Source organism: Phyllostomus discolor, chromosome 13, assembly GCF_004126475.2.
Source record: "Phyllostomus discolor isolate MPI-MPIP mPhyDis1 chromosome 13, mPhyDis1.pri.v3, whole genome shotgun sequence".
Lineage (NCBI taxonomy): Eukaryota > Metazoa > Chordata > Mammalia > Chiroptera > Phyllostomidae > Phyllostomus > Phyllostomus discolor.
In genome coordinates this window covers 45,322,644-45,346,357 of record NC_040915.2, presented here as the reverse complement: position 1 = coordinate 45,346,357, position 23,714 = coordinate 45,322,644, and the positions used below count along the sequence as shown (strand labels likewise).

Sequence of the window (23,714 nt, the reverse complement as noted above, 5' to 3'; positions counted from 1 at the left end):
GTCGGGCGGTGCCCCACTCGGAGGCCAGACCGAGTACAGTAAAATTCCCAGACGGAGGGAAAAGAGCGGAGAGGGCAGGTGTGCTGTTTCGGGGGCAACCTCAAGGGTTGGCAGGGGAATAACACGGGGTGTTTCTGAGGGCCCCACCCCCACTATTCTAGAGGCGTGGCCTAGTTTCCTTAATTAACCACTTACATCAAACAAAGGGGAAGAAGAAATCGAAGGGCAGCTTGGCGTTGATGGCCGGCCGAGCTCTGAAGCCCGCCTCTGCAGGTGCAGACACGCCCACAAAAGTAACCGCAGTGGAGATGAGGACCGTCCTTTCGCTTCCTGGGCCGGCCTGCAAGAAGAAGTCAGAGTGAGGCGAGCCCTGCCGTCCCGCGTGTCCCCGGGGCCACAGACACGGGACGCCTCTCATTCCCTTCCCCTCTGATCGCCGTCAGTCGGTCCATGAGTCCGACAGGTGCGTGGCGGGCTCATCAGCCATTGACGTGGGTGGGAGCGATCATCTCTACCCAGGGGTCCTCCCTGACACGTCAGTGCCCACCACAGCTCGGCTTCCCCGAGACTCTGGACGAGCACCCCTCAGCGGGAAGGCTGCTGTGAATGCAGCCATCGTCAGGGGAGGTGACTCCTCTCAGGAGGATAATGTGACGGCTACACTGTTTTAGGAACCCAGACTGTTTCCACTTTCATTATAATCTTTCCCACAAAATAATAAATTTTACTACCACACTTGCGTTTCGCCTGGACTGGTGTCTTTGCCTACCCCCGGGAGCTGCAGCCGGGCCTACCTCAGGGAGCGAGGATGAGACGAGACAGGCAGTGACGTTGACGACTTTAGCCTGTGGGTTCAGCAAGGACCCGTACTTGGTCCACTTCACCTCTAGGAGCAAAGCCACTGGGAGCTGGCAAGAGTCCTGCAAAACAAACGCCGTTAATCGGCTTGAGTATTACACAACCTCAAGTCAAGCTTAATCTGAAGTTCAGTTTTAATTATGAAACGTCTCACACATTACAGAACGTTCTGAACCAGGGAATGAATAGGCTCTAGAAGTTAAGATAAAAACTGCTTGGAGAAAGCACGTATTTTGAAGTGCTCAATGCTCCAAAAATAAGACTTAACACTTAAAGCACCACTTTTCCATTCCCTCCTATTCCTCCTAAGTGTAAAGACGCCAGCGTTACCTGGGGGTTACAAGCCCAATACCCTTCGGGGCCTTACCTGCTCTAACTCCTACCTGCGGACACGCACCCCGGAGATACTTTAGGAGAGAAACGGGCCTCGGGTGGGGAGGAGAAAGAGAGGGTGGTGGTATTAACAGAAGTTAAACCTGATTGCATATCCTGTTAAAATGCATTTAGAGGACATGTGTCTGCTTTTCATTTATGTGACTTATGTGACGCAGTTAAGGTGTCACACCTGGGGGCAGGCAGGGTCTGTGAGTTGTCCGAGGACACTGGCGACCCTCCCGGGGCCAGAGCGCTGCTGCTGGCCACGATCGGGCCGCCCGGTTCAGGCCGGAGCCTGGGGAGCTGGGCTCAGGCACCTGCCTTGAGGCCCTCGTTCAGTCAGCCCCAAGGCAGAGGGGGGAGTGGGCCTTCCCGACCTTCTTGCTGCCTTTAGATCTCTTTAGCCGGCAAATGTGACTGCTGCTGAAGCTGCACGGTGTGCAGGAGGGCCTCCGTTGTATCATTCTCCTTTTGTGTGTGTTTGAGAAATCCCCACAGTAACGAGTTTTTTAAAACACGTCTCTTCAAGGCATGAGAGGCCAGCAGGGGTGCTACGTTTGGTGCTTGCCAAAAAGGCGCCGGTGGAACTCCCCTCAGCTTGGAGCTGCCTCTTAAGCAACTTGCAGCTGAAAGACCCCTGAATACCCTGGCATTAGGGGAGGACGCCACACGCAGCTGGTGTGACTGAGCTTAGCAGGGGCTCCCCTGTCACTCCTACGTGGGTTTCCTGGGGGGCTGGCACCGAACCCACCCGGGCCCTCTGAGCCCCCTGGACCAGCACAGACCCTGGCAGAGCTCATGTCCCCGCTGCTGCCTCCCCTCCCAACCTATGTTTTTCCTTCGGAAGGAAAGCAGTAACTACACGTCTTAATCCGTCTCCAAGAAGCCGGACGCCGTTGGCCTGGTTCACTGAGGTGGCAGAGCTGAGCCAAGGCTTTGTGGTTGAGCAGCAGGGACTGAGAAATCAGTGGTCTCTGGGGGGGGGCAGGGGGCGGGATCAAAGCTGGTGAGCTGGCCCTCACCCCTGCTGTCCCTGCTATAAATATGCTAAGCAGATAATGAAAGGCCTGAAGGAACCGTGACAAGAAAGAGCTGGGCAATTAAAGGATAAGGTGGAGAGCGTGCCTCCTCCGGGTGACGGGCCAGCCCACACTGACTGCCGAGACAAAGGAAGGAGGTGGGCCGCGGAACCACATGTGATCGATCGGGAGCCTATTTGTAGCACGTCGCCTTCCATTAAACTCCCGGGAGCTTGGAGGTGAAGGCTCTCGTGGGTGGGCTGCCGTGGGACAGCCCCGGGGAGGAACAATGTCTCCGCCTTGGGAGACAGCCCCCACGCTCACCCCCATCTCGGTGCCTGGAGAGGGCTCAGGTGACTTCAACAGTGACAGCAGGAACGGTCGGGATGGTGACAGGTGGCAGGTCCCCGATTTACGGAGTGACCACCGGGCACCACGAATACTAGTGATCTCATGAGCTCAACAGCCCCATGAGGTTCAGGCTAGAGCTATCTTTCCCGTTTCGCAGAAGAGGAAACGGGCCCAAACCCACAACATCAATGGCCAAAGGCAACAGTGTGAACAAGGGGCAGAATCAGTGTCCCAGACGCAGGCCCCTTTGATAACAAAGCCCAGCTTCCCACCCAGAGCCATCTGCCTCCCGAGGGCGAGGAAGGGTGGTGGAGGGGGGGAGAGACCACCAGCCTGTGGCCCCCAACTCCCCGTACCTTCGCATGGGACGCCTGGGTGACGAAGCGGATGGGCACCCAGTCCAGCACGTCCTGGGCCGGGGAGTTTCCGAAAGGAGCCACGTAGTCTGGGAAGCCCTGGCCCTTCAGCAGGCGCGTCACCTTCTCCACGACCAGCGGACACGTGACAGCCCTGGTCAGCCTTCGGGGGAGGAGAGAGAGGTCAGCCACTCACCCCGGCACGTCTCCCGGGCCTCAGCACCGTGCCCGCTCTGGCCGGCGGGTCGCCTCCCTCTCCAAAGGGGGGTCGTCTGAAAGGAGCGGCAGTGCCTCTGACTTCGGGGGGATCTTCGCTGGCCGGGGAGGTGAATCCAAACAATGTTTCCCCAACCGTCCATCAGGCAGCCCGGACAGGAAGGGCCTGTGGCCCAACGTCCGGGCAGCACTGCATGCCCGCGCCCCTCCGGGCGCAGCCGGCATGTTCAAGGCTCCAGGGGTCCTCCAGTAAGGGACCGTGTTTCTAGCTTTAATGGGCATCTCCCAAACACACTGGGCCACAGACCTGCCCCTGCCAACACCCCGTGGAGATGTATTCCATAGAACCCCCTTTGACACATGCTGGCCAAAGTGATCAAACCTGACCACATAAACGCTGGATACTGGTCTAACCAAAGTCACGGTAAAATCACCCTGGGGAGAAGTAGGGGTGGGAAGCGAGTGGACGGTGGGGTGGAGGGTGGCAGCGAAAAGAGCCAAATTTTCGTCTTCCGTAAGTGGGGGGACTCTAGAAATAATCTATACAATGAAAATATCAACAAATATTAAAACTAAAATATCGACAAATATTTAAAGAATTGCTGGTAAATTTCCAAAAACTCGGCAACAGGAGTTGAAAACGCCTGCCCCGGGGCGGGGGCGGGGAGGGTAAGCGCTGCCGTCGCTGCAACAAGCCACGCAGAGCTGTCTCACACTGTGCCTCACACGCACGTCCGACCGTAAAGAGACAGATGGAAAGCAGCGCGTGCAGGCTCCCTCGCCCCGGCTTTGCCGTGTATCGTGCACTAACGCTCAGAAACACAGGAAGGCCTTTCCGGGGAAGTAGCTGTGCTGTGAACGCAAGCGCTATGCAACCTTCAAAGCAAATCGTACAAAGTCTTGAGATTTTAAAAACAATCGTAATAGTTTTCCTTTGAACCACGACACATGGTTTATGGTTTTGAGACTTAAAATTAAGACATCAAAAAATCTATAAGGTGTTGTCACCGTGGCTACTGCCCATCAATAATCGTAACAAGGCACCTTGCGGCTTCCACAGGCACTTGCCGGCGGCGGGTGCAGGTGGCTGGTGAGCAGGGGGAGGGCGGGCGTGTTTTATTTTCTGATCAACCCAAACGAGTTCCGGCGGAAACAAGCCACGCCCTTACCGCAGTTTGCAGCCGGACTGCACGTTGTAGCCGAACAGCACGGGGGCGCGGACCCCCTCCACTGCGAGGCAGTCCTGCTCTGCTGTGCTACGGAGGGTAGTGAGTTGTCCGTATCTGTTCACGGTCTGGACGATCCCGGACCTTCGGACAGTTAAGGGATAACCACCCAGGGCAGCGGCAGTGCGACCCTCAGGAAACGGTGTCACGTGTGGGACGTGCGACCGGAGCGAGACCCAAATGTCTCTTCTCCGGGCCTCGGGGACTCCGACGGCTATTTCCCAGGAGAGGGTACAAACGGCCACGGCTACTTCCTGGGTCGGTACGTCCTCAGAAGAAAAAAAATCTTCAGAAACTGGCCCTTCAACATTGACTCCAAGCGTTCAAAGTCGCTAGCTTTGTTTGACTCTCTGGGAAACACATCTAAACGTCCATCAGCTTTTCTGTGTTAGGGTTCCATTAGAAAACACTGACATTTTCCTGGGTCATGCCGTCTCACCGCCACTCTCAAGTCTCCAGGGAGCCCCACTTGCTGTGCAGCCAGACCCTCCCCCACCAGTACCCCCCGGAGGAAGCTCTGGCGGAGACCAGTCCCTCCAGCCCACGGGACCCTCGGAGCCAGAGAGGAGCACGGCCCACGCGCGTGGCCGGGGAACTCAACCTCCCCAGACCCAGAAAGGATATCCCTTGCGAGGCTGAAATCCGGCAACCAGCGGGAGGCCCACGACATAACCAGGGTTTCCGCTGAGAGGAACCGGCTTCGTGTTTTGCTGAAAGACAATGCGGGGGGTGCCGAGTAATTCTCACTTTAAAGAGGAAGGGGCGGAGGGAAATGAAATGCGTTTCCTAATAAAACCTGGGACCACCGACCAATAAAAGAGCGCCCCCCCCCCCCCCCCCCCCCCCGCTCAGAAGCATGACTACGTGCGCCCAGCGGAGGAGTGCCTCCCGCTGTCCAGCACAAGCGCGCCCGCCTGCCGGGGACCTCGGTGCCCGGCGGGGAAGGTCCAGGCCCTGCCCGAGTCGCTCAGACCCCGCAGGCTGGGGGGAAGCTTTTGTTCAGCATCCGGGGGTCGGACGTGGCAATACTTCTCAACTGCGATCATTTTTTTCACACAAGTTAGGGGTTCTTTTTACTTGGCGATTAAATACGGGTAGCAAATGGATCAAACTTACCTGAATAAAACGAATTTCAAACTTTTGCTGCAGTGGGATCGCTGCGTCGCTGACTGTCCCCAGGAGGAGAGAGAGATCGGCTTTTGTGATTTCACCGGCATCTGTGTAGGTGAGTCTGTACTTCACCTGCAAACAAAACGACACTTCGCATCGCCTGTTCCCGTGACCTTTCCAGAGCTCCACTCACAACTCAAGTACAATGTGCACAGCAGGAAGACGCTTTCCCGCTTCGCCACTCGCGGAGCTTTCCCTCTCCCGTCCCGTTGGGTTACGGGAGGGGCTCCTTCCCCCGCCCCTGCTGACACACAGGGTCCTTCCAGCCTCTCTGTACCCACTGACATGAGTCCCAGGAAGCTGGTCTGGGCAGAATATGATCGGTCTGTCTCTGCAGAGGGAACATATTACAACAACAACACGTTTTGATGTACTCTCGTGAGACGCGAGGTTTATGGAGAAGCCACAGGATTGGTTTGGAGACAAAGATGTGTCCTCTGATGGGACAACAGGAGGCCAAGTGGAGAAAAGCAACACCCAGGGTGGGCCAGGACCCCTTTCGGGGGCATCAGTGAGACCCCTAGGGCCCAAGCAGTGGAGTCTGCCGCGAGCACGCGGAGCTCTCGCAGCCGGGTCGGGCGCCCACCTCCAGGACGACGTGGGTGCAGATTTTAACGGCCCCGGCGTCCACCAGAGCCTGCGTCCACACGTCAGCGCCGTCCAGCCGGGTGAGCGTGTTATTTAGGGACTGAAGGATGACGGACCGAACGGTGATAGGGACCTGCAGGGTAAAAAGTCCTGGGTTACTGGAGACACACTGCAACAGGGGCAAACAGGCTGAACTACCCCCTGAAACAAATCTCCACCGACACACTGCCAAACAGGGAAAAGTGTGCTGCGGAAAAACAGGCGTGCTCTGTAACCCCACGTTTGCGAACACACAGATATTTCTATGCAAATGCACATATTCGCTCATAGAGAAAATACTTGAGAAGCACATAGCCGAAGCTTTCACTGCGGCCACCTCTGAGAACATGTTCCCACAAACATCTGTACACAAGTGTCCAAGGAGGCATTTGGGAAGCCACAAGCTGAAAGCATCCCAAATGTACATCGGTGGACGCATGGGTAAATAAAATGTGGTATATTCGTGCAAAAGATTATTATTCATCCATACAGCATACATGAACCTTGAAAACACGACACTGAGTGAGAGAAGCCAGGCACGTATTGTGTGAAAGGCCACGTATTGTGTGATTCCATCTACATGAAATGCCCAGAACAAGCAAATCTACAGAGACAGGAAGGACACGAGTGGTTGCCGGGGACGGGGGCAGGGGACGAATGAAGTGCGACCACTCATGAGCTCAGGGTTTCTTTCTGGGGTAATGAGAACGTTCTGGTGCTAATGGTGATGGTTGCACTGCCTTATGAATGTGCTGAAAACCACAGAATTGTACACTGAAATGGTGGTGAGTTTTACGGTAGCTCACTTGTATCTCACACACACACACACACAGAAAACTGTCATCACACCATCAAATGCATGTACACACTCACCTCCACAACACAGCTCCTACCAATAATGCACTTACCCCATACACACACGTGCACGCCCTCCACCATCCTGGGGTACACCCCCCAACCCCCACAGACTCCCTGAACATACACTTGGCCCAGTTCATACACAACTTCTGCCCCACACGCACACACACGCAGTGGCGGGGCCGTAGGCTCCAGCGCGCAGACGAGTCCGTCCCGCCCGACCAGGAAGCCCGGTGCGCCCAATACCGGCGACCGACCCTCTGCATGTGCAGCCCTCACCAGCAGAGCGGCGAGGCAGGGGGCAGTTCTTCCCGTGTGCTGGACCCCTAGCAGCTGGGCCTCTTTGTGAGACAAACCTGGCACTGGCTCTAAACCTGGCATTGGCCCTTAGAAACCACCCTCTCCAGTCGTTTCTGTGGCTTTGAACTTTGCCCTCAATCACGTGCCATGCTATTTATGATTCAAAACTACTAAATGTTTAAGCTGTCATTTTACAGATAAATATTTCTTATGTGTCTGCTCCCATGGCCAAGAAGACCTGCAACTGTCCCTGTTGGTCAAACCGCTCATACAAGAACATGACATGCTCTGGAAGCGACAATGAGCTGCCACATGACAGAGGGGCAGAAGGGCGACACCAATGACCACAAGGCCCTCTGCATGACACGCCACACCGGTGGGCTGAAGAACTACGGAGGGAGTCCCAAGCTATAAGCTAATTAACTTTTAAGTCATCAAAAGATAGCCCTGGATTCCTTTAGGTGAACTTAACGACCCCTGACTCGGCAATGATTCTGGATGGGGTTGATAAGAACCAAAGGGTCCGGTTTGAACAAGCCGTGGGGAGACCCGTGGGCAAGGCAACGGCTGCACAGCCCAGCCACAGCCACAGCCACGGAATGAGAACGGCGGGGCTGCTCTGGTTCCCACGTGTCCCATTCAGGGGTCGTATCCCAGCCCGAACTGAAGAACTACCGTGCACTTAACAAAGCAGCTACGGGGCCAGGACTCCACCTGTCACTGAGGGCCCCGCAGATGTTGACGGTGATTCCAGCAATCGCAAGGGGCTTCACTTCATGGGAGACTGGATCCAAATTTTGTATTCCTGATTCTCTAACAGACCTTGGGAGTTGTTTTTTTTTTTTTTTTTTAAAGAAGTCTCTGATATAAGTTAATAGCTTGTCTTTCAGAGCACAGACTTGAACTCCACCCAGATCTGAGTTGGAAATCCCAGCCCAGCCCTTCCTGACGGCGTGGCCGAGGGGCGCAGACAGGAAGTCCGTGCAGCTGCCCTCGAGGCCTGGCACGAAGAAGAGCTAGTCCAGTGTCGTGGTCTCTGGAGTCATAGAGCCGGGATTCCTGTCCCAGCTCTACGACACGCACTGCATAGCCCCGGGCAAGTGATTCATCTGCCACTCGCAGGACAGAGGGGTCAATCACAGGACCCAGCTCCTGGGGTTGCTGAGATGACCACAGGGCTTCAGACACGTGTAGCACCTGGAACCACGAGCCTGTCAGTAACACCCCGTTATCTGTCTCACGACAGGTCCTCCCTGTTTGACCGAGCCAATCCCCTCGTCGCCCACTCACCTGACACACAATCCACTGAGTGCCCAACACGTACTGGCCACCGCCCTAGTGCCAAAGGCATACACAGGGACGCTGTCCCCACAGTTCAAGCTTTGAATGGCAGAACCAAAGCACCTTTTAGTGACTCAGAGGTAGCTGAGAGCTAGTCCAGTGATTTGCAAACTGGGCTCCTGGGGGCCGCAGGTTCCGTAGAGGAAACACACAGGAGAGACGGAGCAGCCCGGCAGGCAGAGAACTTCTGGCCACCGCCCTTGCTCCAACCGGGGGCTTCAGATTCAACCCATGTCACACACTAGGGAGACTTCTACTTGCGATTTCCTTTGAAGGAGCCCTACAACCGAAACACGTTTGAAAACGCCTTCACAGATGAGGCCAGCCCGGCCCACACACACTAGTGTGAAGTTCAAAGCCACATGACTATTTCCTTTCAAATATGGACCTCAAACGCATTTGTGTCCACAGATTTCATGAGATCAATCACGGGAGCTGTCACTGTCCCGAGTGCTTCCTGTGTGCCAGACGCTGCAGAGAGCACGTCATGTGCATCAAGGCTTATCATCCGCTCGGCACTTGGGGGGACTGAGGTGCACGCCGCACGAGACAGTAATGGCAAAGCTGAGTTCTGGACAAGCAGACCCATCCCACAGGCTCTGGGAGAGTACGGTGAGGCCGTTGCCTGTGTTCACAGGCAGGCAGAGGGCACAGACCTGAGAATGAGAGGTTGATTCACGTTCCTTCTCTCGGATGTAGCCACACAGAGACTATGGCCTTGCCAGAGCCTGACAGAGCCCCTGGGCTGGTGGCGACAAGGCTCGGAACGGAACCCACCGGCAGCTCAACCCCTGAAGCTGCACTGAGAGTGCTCGCCTCGCACCGGGCGTGTGCGTTCCCTGGGGAGCCGTCTGTGTCTCCCACCCTGGCCACGCTGACGGCAGACCAGGAGATGGCAAGGGTGCCGGGAAAGCACAGACGCCAACCGCGCCAGTGTGGGATTGCAGAAGGCTCATCCAGTAAAGAGTTTCCTTATTTCATGTCTGCTTGCTTTTTGACAAGGATTTTCATTGTTGGCAGTAAGATACCCTTCTAATCATAAGTGTATTCATTTCAAAGGGCTCAGAAATAAGGCAGCGTATCATAAATGAACTTTCTATTAAGAAATACTCTTACCTTTGTTTGTGAATTAGGTACCTAGACAAAAACAAAAAACAAAATTTATTAAAAACAACAACAAAGCATTTTTATCACTTTTTTTTCCACAGTGTGGGTTGAAGGGCATATTCGCCTTATTAAAGACTTCACAGAGAGGAAACGAGAATATCCTTAACCGAGACCTGCCATGTACACCTTTTTGTATCTACGTCATAATCAAAGAGGTAACTTGACATTTTTCCTTCCATATTCGTCTCCTTCAGAAGGGGAGCTTAATAAGCCAGCCCCACAGAGCTGGTCGTAAGGAAGCACGTGCGCTTCGGGGTGATTGTTCGGGATTTTCTGTGTGGTCATCAGTGACACAGCCCCGTGAGGGTGGCCTGGCTCCTGTCCGCCCGGTCACGAGCTCTGTGCTCGCTGGACGGACATCGGCACTTTCACAGCCCCCTCAGCGGTCCTCCGCCTCCTCCACACAGCCGGGGCTGGCATTCGGAGGTCTCGCCTCCCTCCTCTAATCACGGGACACCCCCCCTGTGAGGCCCACGGGAGCTCTGGGGAGGGAGGTGAGCAGACACGTCCAGGGAGGCCTGCGCTCCAGGAGCCGTGGGCCTGCGTGCCCGAGGGAAGGCTCCCACAAAACTGAGAAGTCAACTCCACTGGAAGAATTCGCTGGCCTAGGTGGCTACCTTATGGGAAGGGGCAGAAGGGGACAGGAGAGGAAAATGTTAAACTTTAAAAAAAAATATTTTATTTATGTATTTTTAGGGAGAGGGGAAGAAAAGGAGAGAGGGAGAGACATCAATGTGTGGTTGTCTCTCACATATCCCCCACTGGGGACCTGGCCTGCAACCCAGGCATGTGCCCTGACTGGGAATCGAACCAGTGACCGTTTGATTCACAGGCCTGTGCTCAGTCCACGGAGCTACCCCAGCCAGGGCGCAAATGTTAAATGTGATTCTGAGAACTGAAGCCCAGGTGGTGCCGTGGGCCACCCTTCCCCTCCCCTAAAAGAAGAAAAGCAGGAAGTCCGGCTTTCCCAAGAATCATACGGCTTCTCATCACTAAAACACAGTTTCTCCCCTGGCAACCCTCCATGCCATCCACCAACAGGGCCAGTGGCCTCTCTCATCGATTCAGTCCGAGCTGTGGGCACCGCGGCAGGAAGAAGGGGGCTCGTCACTCCCATGCTCTCTGCCATCTCCAGCGACCCCACCTCCTGTCCTTCCCTGCTTGCTTATTGCGTCTGCCGGCCAGAAGGAGGATTTTCTATTCTTTTCCAGTCTACTTCTGTCACAGACCTTTTATAATTTCTAAAGCTTTTGCTTATTAATTTTTTTTTAATTCAGGAGACAAACATTATTGATTACCATTAAAATGAATGACAGCAAAAAGAAAAAAATGAAAGCAAAATATGAGCCAACTGTATAAAAATATGAATTCTTTTAAGTGACTTTTTTTTCCAGTATCTTTAATATCAGTATACCAAAGAACTGGAGAAAAATTTAAAATTGAGTGTCAATCATGCACTGAAATACTACTATACTCACCACTTTCAAAAAGGGTACAAAGAACGGAAAACAAATGTAGCAAATCGGCTTCACTTCAAAACAATGCTTACCCTCAAAATCTGAGGGCTGCTGTAGTAAGCCATGCCCAGGGCGTCGGTGGCTTCGCACTGCTCCAGGTTTATCCTTCTGGTGCACTTCACAGCTTGGTTCACCAAAAATGCTGGAAGCCACGCCATTCCCATGGGGGAGAAAGTTAAAAAGAGAAGAAAATGTTCAACTGTCCAATGGCAACTGAAAAACTGCAATCTAAGTAAAACCACAAAATAGATGATGACACAGATATACCACATGTTTAAAATTGGGTTCAAAAATTATTTTTCAAACAGGTAATACGTTCACGTGATTCACAATTCAAAAGGCACAAAAGAGCATTGGGAGACTCCCCTTTCAGGCCCCTGTCCCCCCAGCCCTCCGGAGGCAATCAGCATGACATTTCTTGTGTATCTTTCTGGAAACATGCTATGCAAATGAAAGCGTGTGTATATATATTTTTAGTATTTCTTTCCCCTTTTGGAAACAAATGTACACTATATATTCTGCCCCTTGGTTTTTTCACTGAACAGTATGTCTTGGAGCTCGGCCTGTCTCAGTACACGAAGAGCTTCCTCCTCCCCTTTTAAGGAATAATTAGTATTCCACTATGGAGGTGCCATAATTTATTCCGCCAGTTCCCCGTTATCGGACGCTTGGAGTCGTCTCTAGCTTTGCTGTCACAAACAATGCAACAATCAGTATTCGGTGCGTGGGCCAGAGTTTCTGCAGCGCCAGCCCCTAGAAGCAGAACGGCTCTGTCAAGGGGCACGTTCATCCGAAATTTCCATACAAACTGCTGCACTGCCCTTCACTGAGGGCGCTCCAACCTACCGCCCCTCCAGCTATGCAGAGGAGCGCCTGCTTCTCCACAGCCCTGCTTTGCTCAGGCTTTGCCAGTCCGTTAGATGGAAATGGTCTCTCCATTTGGGTTGAATTTTCGCTGGTCCCGTTGTGACCAAGGCTAAGCATCTTTCCAGCAGAATACACTGGCTTACGCATGGGCGCGCCGGGGCCAAGAGGACCGCGCCACCGTCCGTGGAGCTTCCGGAAGGAGCAGCGGGGCCCACGGGAGGCAGCTGCGTGGGTTGCCTCCTGCCCCTCCACCACCTAAGTGAGCCTGAGCGAGAAACTGAGTGTCCCTCGGTTTCCTCATCTGAATAATGACAGGAACTCTACCTTAGAGGCACTTAACACACAGCAAGTGCTTAACAAACGTCAGCCATTGACAAGCCTTAGCTCCGGCGACAAAAGACCCTTCCCACCGAGTGCGCTGGCTCAGGTGGGGGGCTGCCCACCACTGCGAGTACTCAGGCAGTGACGCCTTGCTGGAAAAGATCCCGGCTCTGAACTACCTACCTTTGGGGGCTTCTTTCAACTCTTAAGACTCTTCTGTTCCTAGTGGTGAAGCCCGTTTCGTTAGGACCGCTGTGAAGTTAAACTGAACAAACTCTGCTTTAAGGAGAAAGAACGCTGCCCGCCGTCTCACCTGCAGGGTTGTTGTCGGTGCACAGGGACGAGGTGAGGGGAGAAGGAAACCTCAGAAACGAGTCCGAAGTCCGCAGGACAACGCCATACTGCAGGGAGAACCACCGACAGCTGTCACGCTGTTTTTAAGGCATTCATGCGCTCAGCACTCACTGGGCACCTACTGTGTGCCGGGCGGCATTTCAGGCATGGGGGGCGGGGGCACAGGGATGAGCAAGGAACAGGGACGGTCCCTGCCGCCAGGAAGCTGACATCCAGCTGCCCCTCCTTTTCTTTCAAGGGCGTGTACTTCTGTGCCTCCACGGGGCTGTGTTTGCAGGCCTTTCCGTTCAAGAATTCCTCTGGAAGGGAAGAAGCTGACCCCGTGCCTGCCTCTGCAGACAGGAACTCAGGGGCCCGGGACAGGGCTGAGAGGTCATTATTTTTCACTAGCAACACTTATTTAAATAACAGATACAGTATACGTTAACATCATTATATTGACATATGCCTTCCTTGCCAAAACTGGACCCCATGGAAATCTCCCCCAATCTCCAAAACAAAGTATACAGCTATTGGGCATCCAGCTAAATCTTCTTGACTTTAAAAATATCCAGAGGCCTTGGCGCCAGCAAGGGTGTGTGGAAACAACCCCTCTCCTCCCCGGGAGCTGGGAGTGGAAACTCCTGCCATCTTTCTGCAGGGCAACCTGGTATCGACAGTTTAAATCTCCAGTCATGTTGACCAAGATAACCCATTCATGGGAACATAACCTAAGGATTTAATCAAAGATACATGTATCTATAAAAATGTTCATCGTCCCTGGCTGGCGTAGCTCAGTGGATTGAGCGTGGGCTGGGAACCAAAGTGTCCCAGGTTCAATTCCCAGCCAGGGTACATTCCTGGGTTGCAGGCCAGAACCCCCAGCAACCGCACATTGATGTTTCTCTCTCTCTTTCTCCTTCCCTTCCCTCTCTAAAAATAAATAAATTTTAAAAATCTTAAAAAATATTTAAAAAGATGCTTCTGCAAATTCTAAAGTTTAGTCGAAGTTGGTGATCATCACATTGAAAGGTTTACCAAGGGAGAGATATGAAACATCACTCGTCTTCTCTAAGTCCGTGAAGCTAAATACAGCTCGGGGGAGAGCGCGGGCACCCCCCCCCACCACCGCACCTCCCCGGCAGCAGGCAGCAGCGTGCCTCCAGCGCTCTGCTGCCTCCTCGGAAGTGGAGGAGGACAAAGAACTCTGCAAAGACAAACTGGAGCTTACCGCAGAATAAATTAAGTTAAACCCTACATTAGAATTCAACTACTCAATTTTAACTTTCATGGTCATTGATTTATAGGCACAAAGTTAAGCTGTTTTGTCTATGGAATAAGAATTCCATGCCTCAGGTAGCCGATTTTCCTGGGAACACACTGACAAAGTAACTCACAAGGATCTGCAACAGGATGCGCGGACTCAGGTTCTTGGCTCACCTCATATTTGGGCGTATTGGCAGCGTCTGATTCGTCTGTGAAAGAGACATCTGCTTCTGCACTCAGTGAAAAACCAGCAAACGTTTTCATCAATTTATCAAAACTGTTTTCATCAGGCACTTCTGGGTTAATAAAGGACAACGCGGGTTTATCTGTTTTTAGAAAAAAAGCATTTTAAGTCAGTATATAGTACCCTAGCGCTAACCCCAAGATGCCTCGAATCTGATGCACATGCAGGGCCCTCAGACCTGGCCTGTTTCTCTCGCAGTGCGGAACCCGTGGCCTCCAGAGCCACAGGAGAACAGCACGGCGGAAGCCAGTCACTTTCTCCGACCCGTGGACGGAGGCGTCTGTCCCACAAACCTCCTGGGGGAAGCTGTCCCCAGGGGGCTACAGGCATGGAAGACCCTGCTTCTACCCTCACACCGCCACCTCCGAAGCCCGTGCTGTCTGTGGGACAGGTAGAAGGAATCAGGCTGGTGGGTTCACTGGGCCAGTGCTATGTCAGAGAACGTGACGATGACGGACCAGTCGTCACTCCAGGTTCCAAGCCCCGGCACGTCCACCTGAGTTTTCACTTATAAGGGAACAAAGCCAAAAGGTGAATGGCTTATTCTGAAAAGGTGACAAAGCCTTAACTGATACAGCCATCGGTGCGTCTCTGGTCTTTGACACCGATAACATTTTACACTTTACGGTGCTTGGGATCTAGACACCTATTTGAGCCAAACACTCAGATAAAAATAAAGATCCTGTTTTCATGCAAATATCCTAGGTAAAAATAAAAGAGAAAAAAGGAAATGGAAACCAAGGCTGAACCTGATTCTCAACCATTAAACCAGGAGGAAATAAAGGGGGGGAAAACCCTCACATACTGAAATGCATCTAGATTCCTATGCGTGTGGGCATATGATAAACACTTTTGAAATAAAGTATGAGATTTCGAGAGTCAACAACAGTTTCTCTACTTTTAAAGAAAACACGCAGCTCCCTGTGAAATGACCTCAGAAGACACACCCGCGCCCAACCGCAGAATGGCTGCTTTACATCTAGCGAAACGGCACATTTTTCCACAACAGGTATTTTAAAAGAGAAAAATTTTCAGAGTTTCACAAAGCATGTCACCATCAAATACTCACAGTTTGTAATGTGAATGCAGAAAATAGATGGATTGATCTGGTCGACAATTTTAAATACTCTCTGAGGTGGGTTTGCTGTGAAATTCAATGAATACGTGGCTGCCTTTTGGCTACAAAACTGACTATCACCCCTGAAAATTAAAAAAAAATAGTAATACAAAGTTTTAAGGCATGTGCACACAATCTTAGCAAGATTATTTTAAAGCTGTCGGAGGCTTGTACTGTGTACCCTGCTAACGACTACATGGAGATATTTATGAAAGTGCAATGCTAGAATTGAATCCATTTTTATTTAGTGTATTCAGTGTTAAAATGTTTGGCACTTGAAAGTTTTTCCTCTAATAGGGACAACATTAAGACAAGTAGAATAACCTTTAAGGAAATCTTGTCAAGTATGAAACATAAGTCAGGGTATAATTTTGATGTGATAAGCCCTGTAAACTCGGACAGAATCAATTACATAAAATTTTGCAGAACTTTTATAAATTATCAGAAGGGATCTAAAATTCCTTTTCTTTAGAATGAAGCCATCTTCAAAGGGCTGTGAAAATAAGAAAATGTGAAGTCATCTGGAAGTGTTGGGGCTTAGAAGTGAGGGCACAGCCAGGTCTTCAACCAATCCCAGCTTTTATAAAACTTAACCAGTTTCCTGGCTGGCATAGCTCAGTGGATTGAGCATGGGCTGCGAACCAAAGTGTCACAGGTTCGATTCCCAGTCAGGGCACATGCCTAGGTTGCAGGCCACAGCCCCCAGCAAACGCACATTGATGTTTCTCTCTCTCTCTCTTTCTCCCTCCCTTCCCTCTCTAAAAATAAATAAATAAATCTTAAAAAAAAAAACTTAACCAATTTGACTCAGATGCGGATATGAGATAGTGATGGAGATACAATGGAAATGGGATCGAACTCTACATCCTGCTTTAGGGCCTTTTCTCACTTAATATATAATCCCCAATATTCACATCATCAAATATGTTGTTGCAATACTATACTAAATGACCTCATCATTCCATCTCTGGTCAGGGCACACAGGAGAAGCACCCAATGAGTACACACACAGGCGGCACAACAAGCTGGTGTTTCTCTCTCACCAACTGAGCTGCCCAGCCAGGGCAAGCAGGATGATTTTCACCAATGACCGGCCCACACTGTAGTCCAGGTAGCCAGAAAAAATAATCTGACTACAACACCCCATTCTCCAACCTTCTTTACAATACTAGAAGTAGATTCCATTTCCTATTAGCCAATAAGACAGTTTTTCATGGGAGAAAGACATTGTACTTCCAAAAAGCACTCAATCTATCAAGTATCAATTGCTACAAATTGCTACAAGGTTAAATTTAAATTAGCTCTCTCTGAATATGTTAGTCCTATCTGGAAAAAATTAACTTCTGTAAGTGCTGCTGGGTTTTCTTCTTGTTTTTTTTTTCCCCAAAAAAGCTTTGAAATCTGAATTACAAGAAACAGATTATTCAGAACAGATTATTTCTTTGCCTTGTAATAGACTGGGAACATCATCTCTCATTATTCCCCTATACAATATGAGCTGTGAGAATTCCTGGGAGATTTGCATGTCAGGAAAAGTATAAACAAAGCCTTCCTATCTGTTTAATTTACTGCTACAAGTACTATGTCCCAAACAAAAGCTGTAAAATTAAACTGCACCTTTCACCCTAGGCTATAAATAAAACTCATTCACTGAAACAAAAGTGTGACACGTTATCTGTTTACAAATCAAAGTGAAATGTAATTCAATCTCTGAACACAGAGATGTCATTACACTCTTTTGTCTGCACTATCACCTGGCTGGATGCAAATGAGGGACAGATGCTCTTCCGGTTATGGCCTTGGACAGCATGGCTTCCGAAGGGTGCAACGTTCAGGAAATCAGGTTGGAGTTTTTCAGCCTGGGGGAGTTTTCACATTCTGCCTCAAAATTTTATTTTATTTTTTTTTTTTTTTAAATATTTTATTTATATATTTTTTTAGAGAGGGAAGGGAGGGAGATAGAGAGAGAGAGAGAGAAACATTAATGTGTGGTTGCTGGGGGTTATGGCCTGCAACCCAGGAATGTACCCTGGCTGGGAATCAAACCTGGGACACTTTGGTTCCCAGCCCACGCTCAATCCACTGAGCTACGCCAGCCAGGGCTTCAAAATTTTATAACCTCGGTCCAATTGTATCCGAACTGCCATGTGTCACAAACTTACGTGACAACTGGAATTGAGCAACCGGAGAAGACACTGAAGTCCGTGGAGCTGCAGTCAGGATCACAACAGCAGTTGACGTCACACTGTGCTGGGGACAGGTCACAACCACACAACACAGCGACTACAGAAGGGAGAGGCAAGAGGCATGGCATCGCAATCAGCAGGTGGTGACTGCCCCCTGCCAACCACAAATCCATTTCACGCAAACGTCTGTTTGATTTTTGCTATTGCACTTCGGGGCAAATGTGAAGTGAAAATGAGTCAGTTTGAGCATGCCACAATCTGGGGTTTCCCCAAAGTGGCTAATCGTCTCACTCATTTGGAGGTTGTTTGTGCCCTACCTACAAAGACAGTGATTTGGTAAACTGACTGTGAAAGCCAGACAGATGTTGTTCAAAAGTTTTCCGGGAGATGCTGATGATGGAGACAGGTTTAAGAACCAGCATGCTGAGGCACTTGCCTGACCTAAGATCTGCTGGTTTAATATTGCAGATCCCCAAGCTCCGCCTCTGGAGACTCTGATTCAGGGGAAGGACCCACTGAAGGCAAATCAGGAATCAGGGTTCTCAATCTCGCTCCTCTCTGCGATGTCACCTGCAACTCTGAGGCTGAGCCCATACTCTCAGGCGGCAGGCCAAGAATCCAGCTGGCTCAGGTGCTTCTACTTGGGGTCCTAGAAATACCTTTGGTAAGTTAGACAGTGAAGTGTGGGGAAGTGTAGGACTCTCCCCACTTAGAAACTTTTAATTTTTAAAACTGATGACTAACTTTTTAATTCCTTATTTCATTCTGGCAAATGGTTAGAATGAAACCATTCTAACCATGGTTTTTCCCCTCTTTCTTTTGAAGAAATAGCAGAGCCTAAGAATAATAAATACTGAATTCATAGTAGTAACTAATGCTGGGTAGGAGGGAATAAGATCAGCGCTTCGATTTTACCCCTCATGTTTTGTTTCTTTTTTCAAAAAAGGATTTCATTCGAAAACAAAACAAAAAAGTATCTCAAGTAAATGCTAGCATAGAGCCCATACAACATTCTGATTTGCGTGCAGGAATTACGGGACTTCACGATAAAAATGAGTTTTGGAAAAAATGCAGCTCAAAGATGGTACAATAACTAAAAGAAATGTGTAAGGAGAAGGGGAAAGTTTTGTTAGTAAATGCACAATCCTTTCTCAGTCTGATACACAAAAAGTTTTCACCCTTAAGTTTACTCGCTCCTCCTTAGTCAAGGACTCCGTGTACTTAGTAAAACTATAACGCCACCCATGCGGGTAATGTAAAAAAATAGAGAATATTCACGTTCCATACCTTATGTGTTTAAAATGACAATTTTGATCTGTTTCCCAAAACCTAAAACCATTGAAAGTAGCTATAAGACTACTAAGGACAAAGCAATAGTGTTTAATAATCCCACTTAGGAAAAATAGGTGTCTATCCCAGGATGTGAGTGTACTTAGCCAGCCAACAAGTATCTGTTGAGCACTCGCAGTGCCTAAGTGGTTCTCAGCTGCTCTCCCACACCTCCCACATCTGCATGCCTGGCTCAGAGAGCAGGGTACTAATGAACAGAGCTCCGATTCCCGATGAAAACGATCACTCTTCTCTTCTACCTTTTACCCATTCTGCAAATGGCTGTCCAGTTCTCCACTCGGACTCAGCCTCTCGCTCTAACACATACCAGGGATGTAACCTACCATCAGGCAAGTAACTCGCCTACCAGAAAAATAGGGATAACCCACATCATGGGATTATTATGAGGACCATATGAAACATATCACAGGTGAAATACTTAGCACAGTACCTGCTACACAGTAAGCAGTGAGTACATGCCGGCTGTCACTTACTACCATCATCACTACTTTCTCAGGTCTCAAGAGGGATCCTTTTAAAAAGATGAAGTGTGCCCTGGCCAGTGTGGTCAGTGGGTTGGAGCATCGTCCTGTAACTGAAAGGTTTGGTCCTGGGTTGGGGCACTTATGAGAGGCAACCAATCAGTGTTTCTCTCTCACATTGACGTTTCTCTCCCTCTCTTCCCTGGTCTCTCTAAAATCAATAAACATGCCCTTAGGTGAGGATAATAAGTAAATAAAAAGATGAAGTGAAAATTCACACCCCATATTGGAAAAACGGCCCTGAACACATGTCCTAATAGTGATGGTTCAAAGATAGCTTCATTCTGGGGAGAAAGTTCATTAGCAGATGGAATACTTTCACAGATACATGATAACCCAGGCTAAAAACATTAGAGAATTTTCAGGCATTGAGCACTCTGCTCTATTCTGCCACAATTTATCACTGATTTAACCTCCCTACTAATTCATCAGATCAACGGCTTCAATATAAGAGTTTGGGTTTTATATATTGAAATAGCAAATATATTTCTCTGTACTTTTTCTTACAGACTGCTCAACTTATAAAGGAGGCCCTTTGGAGAAATAATGGTTCAGGATGTCAACCAATGATGACTTTTCTACTCACTAATACTAAGACTTATTCATTTTTATGAAAAAAAAAAAAAAAAACCTTTTCTCTTAAGAAGGGATAAAAAAAATACTGCCTACCTATTGCAGTTACAGTCAGAGAACTTAACTTTTTTTTTAAGATCAAAACCTCTGAGAAATTACTCACTGCTGTGAACCTTCACCCCAGGAAAATGCATTTTCACAAAATGGTGCACTCAACCTGGGGATCACTGACATCCCCTAAAGTCATTCACGTCAAGTCTGATTATATTCAATAAACGTTTAACTCCAGGATTAGGCCACATTCTGGGAAATATGTTACTTATGCCTAAAGACGAATCCTAATTAGTGGGCACAACTCCTCACCCCATAACTTCCCCCTCCAACTCAACACAAGAGGAATCCTAGGTTTTCATAATTCAAATAAGTGGATAAGGATAACAGCCTTGACCTTGTCACATTTAGTAAGCTAAACTTTCGGTGTCTCTTTTTTATCACTGAAAAGTTTCAGTGCATCTTCTGCATTTAATTTTCACAGCTGTCTAGAAACTTTCCATTTAATTTCATCTTTGGCCGCAAAGCTGCAAGACTTCCTTCATTACTACCTTTAGCATTGATGTCGTGCAGGGCCACTGCCAAGATTTCGAAGATTTGATATAGTCTCCCTTCCGCTCTCTGAGCCTCGGTCCTCTCACCGGTATGACAATCTACCTCTAAAGGTTGTTGAGAGAATGCCTGTGAAACACCTAGCAATGCTTGCACAAAGTAAGTGTTCAAAAAACGCCAACCATCATTATTATTACATCCCTACCCGGGCTACTCCCTGCAGGATGGATCACTGTGGATCCCCTGGAACTGGCACGTGGTACCCACCGTCCGTGACCGGGGTGGGCCTGGGACTGGAGGGTCCGGGAGCCCTGGGGGTACCGGGGGGCCTAGGAGACAGGGCAGGTCGGAGAGTCGTCGGGGCTGGCTCCGCAGAGTTGAGGCTCTCCGTCATCACCGCCGGGGTGGCCCCGGCCTGGGCGCTCACGGAGACCCAGCAGTCCAGAAGCACCAGCAAGAGTGGAGGAAGGGCCGGTGGCCCCATCACCAGGTCGAACCCCGCGCGGCCAGCGACCGTGACCCCGTGTTGCCGGGCAACCACGGCGGCCAGGCACGGGGCGTTGCCAATAGTGCGCCGCCAGACCTCGCGAGACTGAGGATGCGGGGGCGGGGCCTAGGCCCGGAGAGGCGGGGCCGGGCCCTGGCGGACCACTAGGGACTGGGACCAGCGGCAGTGTGGGACCAATGGAGATGGGGGGCGGGGCGCGGTGTGTATCCGACCTCTGGTTCCCAGGACTATTGCGGCGCTGGTTTAAAAAATTCGGATTTTCAGGTTCAGAGGATTCTGACTCGGTAAACTTAAGGCAGAGGCCAGGAATCAATATTTTCAACAAATGTACTGATGCAACCGGTGGGGGGAACAGAAATTTCGGAACCGCTCTCCTAACGCTACTAAATAAGGACTTTTGAAGGAGCCAGAGATGATGACATCACCATCCTTGTATTTTCTCTTACCCACACTGTCAACACTTGCTTTGCCTTTTTTTTTTTTTTAGGTGTGTCGCGGGAGGTGGCCCGATAACTTCTGTTCAATAAGTCTTAAAAGTAATTCTACTGTAATTGTACAAAATGGCATGGAGACCTCGAAACTTAGGGAAGTGCCTCCATTCTACACTGGCTTATGTATAGGGGTTCTCCAGCCTGCGGATGTTGGTTATACTCTTCATACTTAATCTTACAATTCAGGAGTAAATGTCAAAATACTTAAACATGTGGTATTTATTCAAGAAACACACTTACAGAGAAAGACTCCTTGCTCCTCCTTCCCTGCACATCCCCCTGGAAATAACCCCTTTTCCGACCATACGAAAGGCTAAACGTTAAAGTCAACTCAGTGGGCGGTGTGACTCTCAGTAAGCCAGCAGGAGGAAAGAACCCGCCAAAGAAGGACCCAACAACAACCAAAACCCAATTACAACAAGAGGGCCCACATAAAGAGTATAAAGGGCATCCCAAGAGCATCCAGCTCAGGAGATCAAGGAGACTGCACCACTGAGTCCCACAGGTCTCCTACCACAGAAGGCTGCCTCACGAAGACAGGGAGTCAAAGCAGGTCAGTCTAATATGCAGAAACACATTTGTAAATTCAGAAGAATGCCCACACAGTGCATGTACCTAGTTTATTAAATTTATGTACCAAAGCAAAATCATCAAAGCGACATCTTTAGCACCTTCCTGTGGCATTCCAAAGTGTATAAAAACATAACCGAATCAAATGTGTAATACAGATACTTCCCTTTTCTTTCTACAAAGGATTGCTTTAGCATCTGACTGAATTTCTGGACCACTTTTTTAAAAAACTTTTTTGTTTATTGATTTTTAGGGAGAGAGAGAAACATCGGCCTGCTGGTCCATCCATCCATTCACTCACTGGTGGATTCCTGTATGTGCCCCAGCCGAGGCAACCCAGGCACAGCAGGACAATGCTCCAACCAACCGAGCCACCTGGCCAGGGCCTGGACCACTTTTAATAACTGATGTAATTCTGCCCTTAAAAGAAAAAACAAAACACTGTATTTTCCAAACTTTTATCTCATAGCCTCTAAATCCAACACTTACTGTTGTTGGTTTTTTTTAAAAAACTTCATTTCCAGGTATTTTATTTTCCATTCCTTAGTATCTGTGAATCACTCTGTCCTATTTTCTGTTTTGAAATTGTAGGCTGTTGGTTTAAACTTTGAAAAAGTGCCCTTCAGCTATAACATTTTTGTCTTGGTGCTTTATGGTTTAGGAACTAATCTCACCATCCCTTTTGTCTAATCTCAAATACTTGGTAGCTTACAAAATCCAAATGAGGGTTGCATCCACTCAGATCCATTTTGCAGACCTTGGGGAACAATAAAACTTCATGTCCCAGGGGACCCAAATCTGCCAGGCATTTTTTTCTTTCAGCCCAGATGATCCTGTCTCCCTTCCTTCTTCTCTGGCCTTGATAGGTTTTCTCATCAGGATGGAAGGACACAAGGAAGGGCTAAGATTTCCATAGTTTGTTCAAACCTGCAGCATTTGGGTTGTGCATAAATGTTTTTGATTAAAAATGTCCATCTGTTTCTCCAGGATTATTGGCATTCTCGGTTTCTTATCATTGGTGCCAAATGTTGGGAGGGATCAAGACAATTCAGCTTTCTGGAATTCTGCACTTGGAAGCTGCTGCCTATGAGCCCAAAAGCCCAATGACAGAAGGAGCCAGGAAGAAAAGTGGCCAAGGCTGACTTTAAGAGACAGTGCTGACCACTCTGTCTTGGTCTCTCCTGCGGTCTGGGGTGAGTTGGTTATTGTTGTTACTAAAGTCGTGGCTGCTAACCTACCTAAAATTAAGTACCCAGGTTTCCCTATGATTAAGTGTATCCATCCATCTTTATGTATTCATCTGAACCAAGTGTTTTACAAACAGGGAGGCAGAATCATCACGCTTTATGAAGGCATTGTTTAGAGCTCCAGGGAAATTCAAGG

At 49.5% G+C, this 23,714-nt stretch overlaps 1 protein-coding gene across 1 annotated transcript; it reads right to left on the bottom strand.

Annotated features, from left to right (window-relative positions):
• Nucleotides 1-160: 160 nt before the first annotated feature.
• On the bottom strand, nucleotides 161-21,339 carry TCTN1 (tectonic family member 1). Its single transcript, XM_036014735.1, has 14 exons — nucleotides 21,030-21,339; nucleotides 17,692-17,812; nucleotides 15,482-15,612; nucleotides 14,343-14,494; nucleotides 12,883-12,970; nucleotides 11,414-11,523; nucleotides 9,814-9,834; nucleotides 6,158-6,292; nucleotides 5,518-5,643; nucleotides 5,026-5,111; nucleotides 4,345-4,485; nucleotides 2,960-3,122; nucleotides 795-920; nucleotides 161-340 (listed from the first exon to the last, which is right to left on the bottom strand). Exons 1-14 carry the CDS (start codon nucleotides 21,244-21,246, stop codon nucleotides 197-199), a joined length of 1,761 nt encoding a protein of 586 aa, XP_035870628.1. The 5' UTR covers nucleotides 21,247-21,339; the 3' UTR covers nucleotides 161-196.
• Between the last annotated feature and the right edge of the window lie 2,375 nt (nucleotides 21,340-23,714).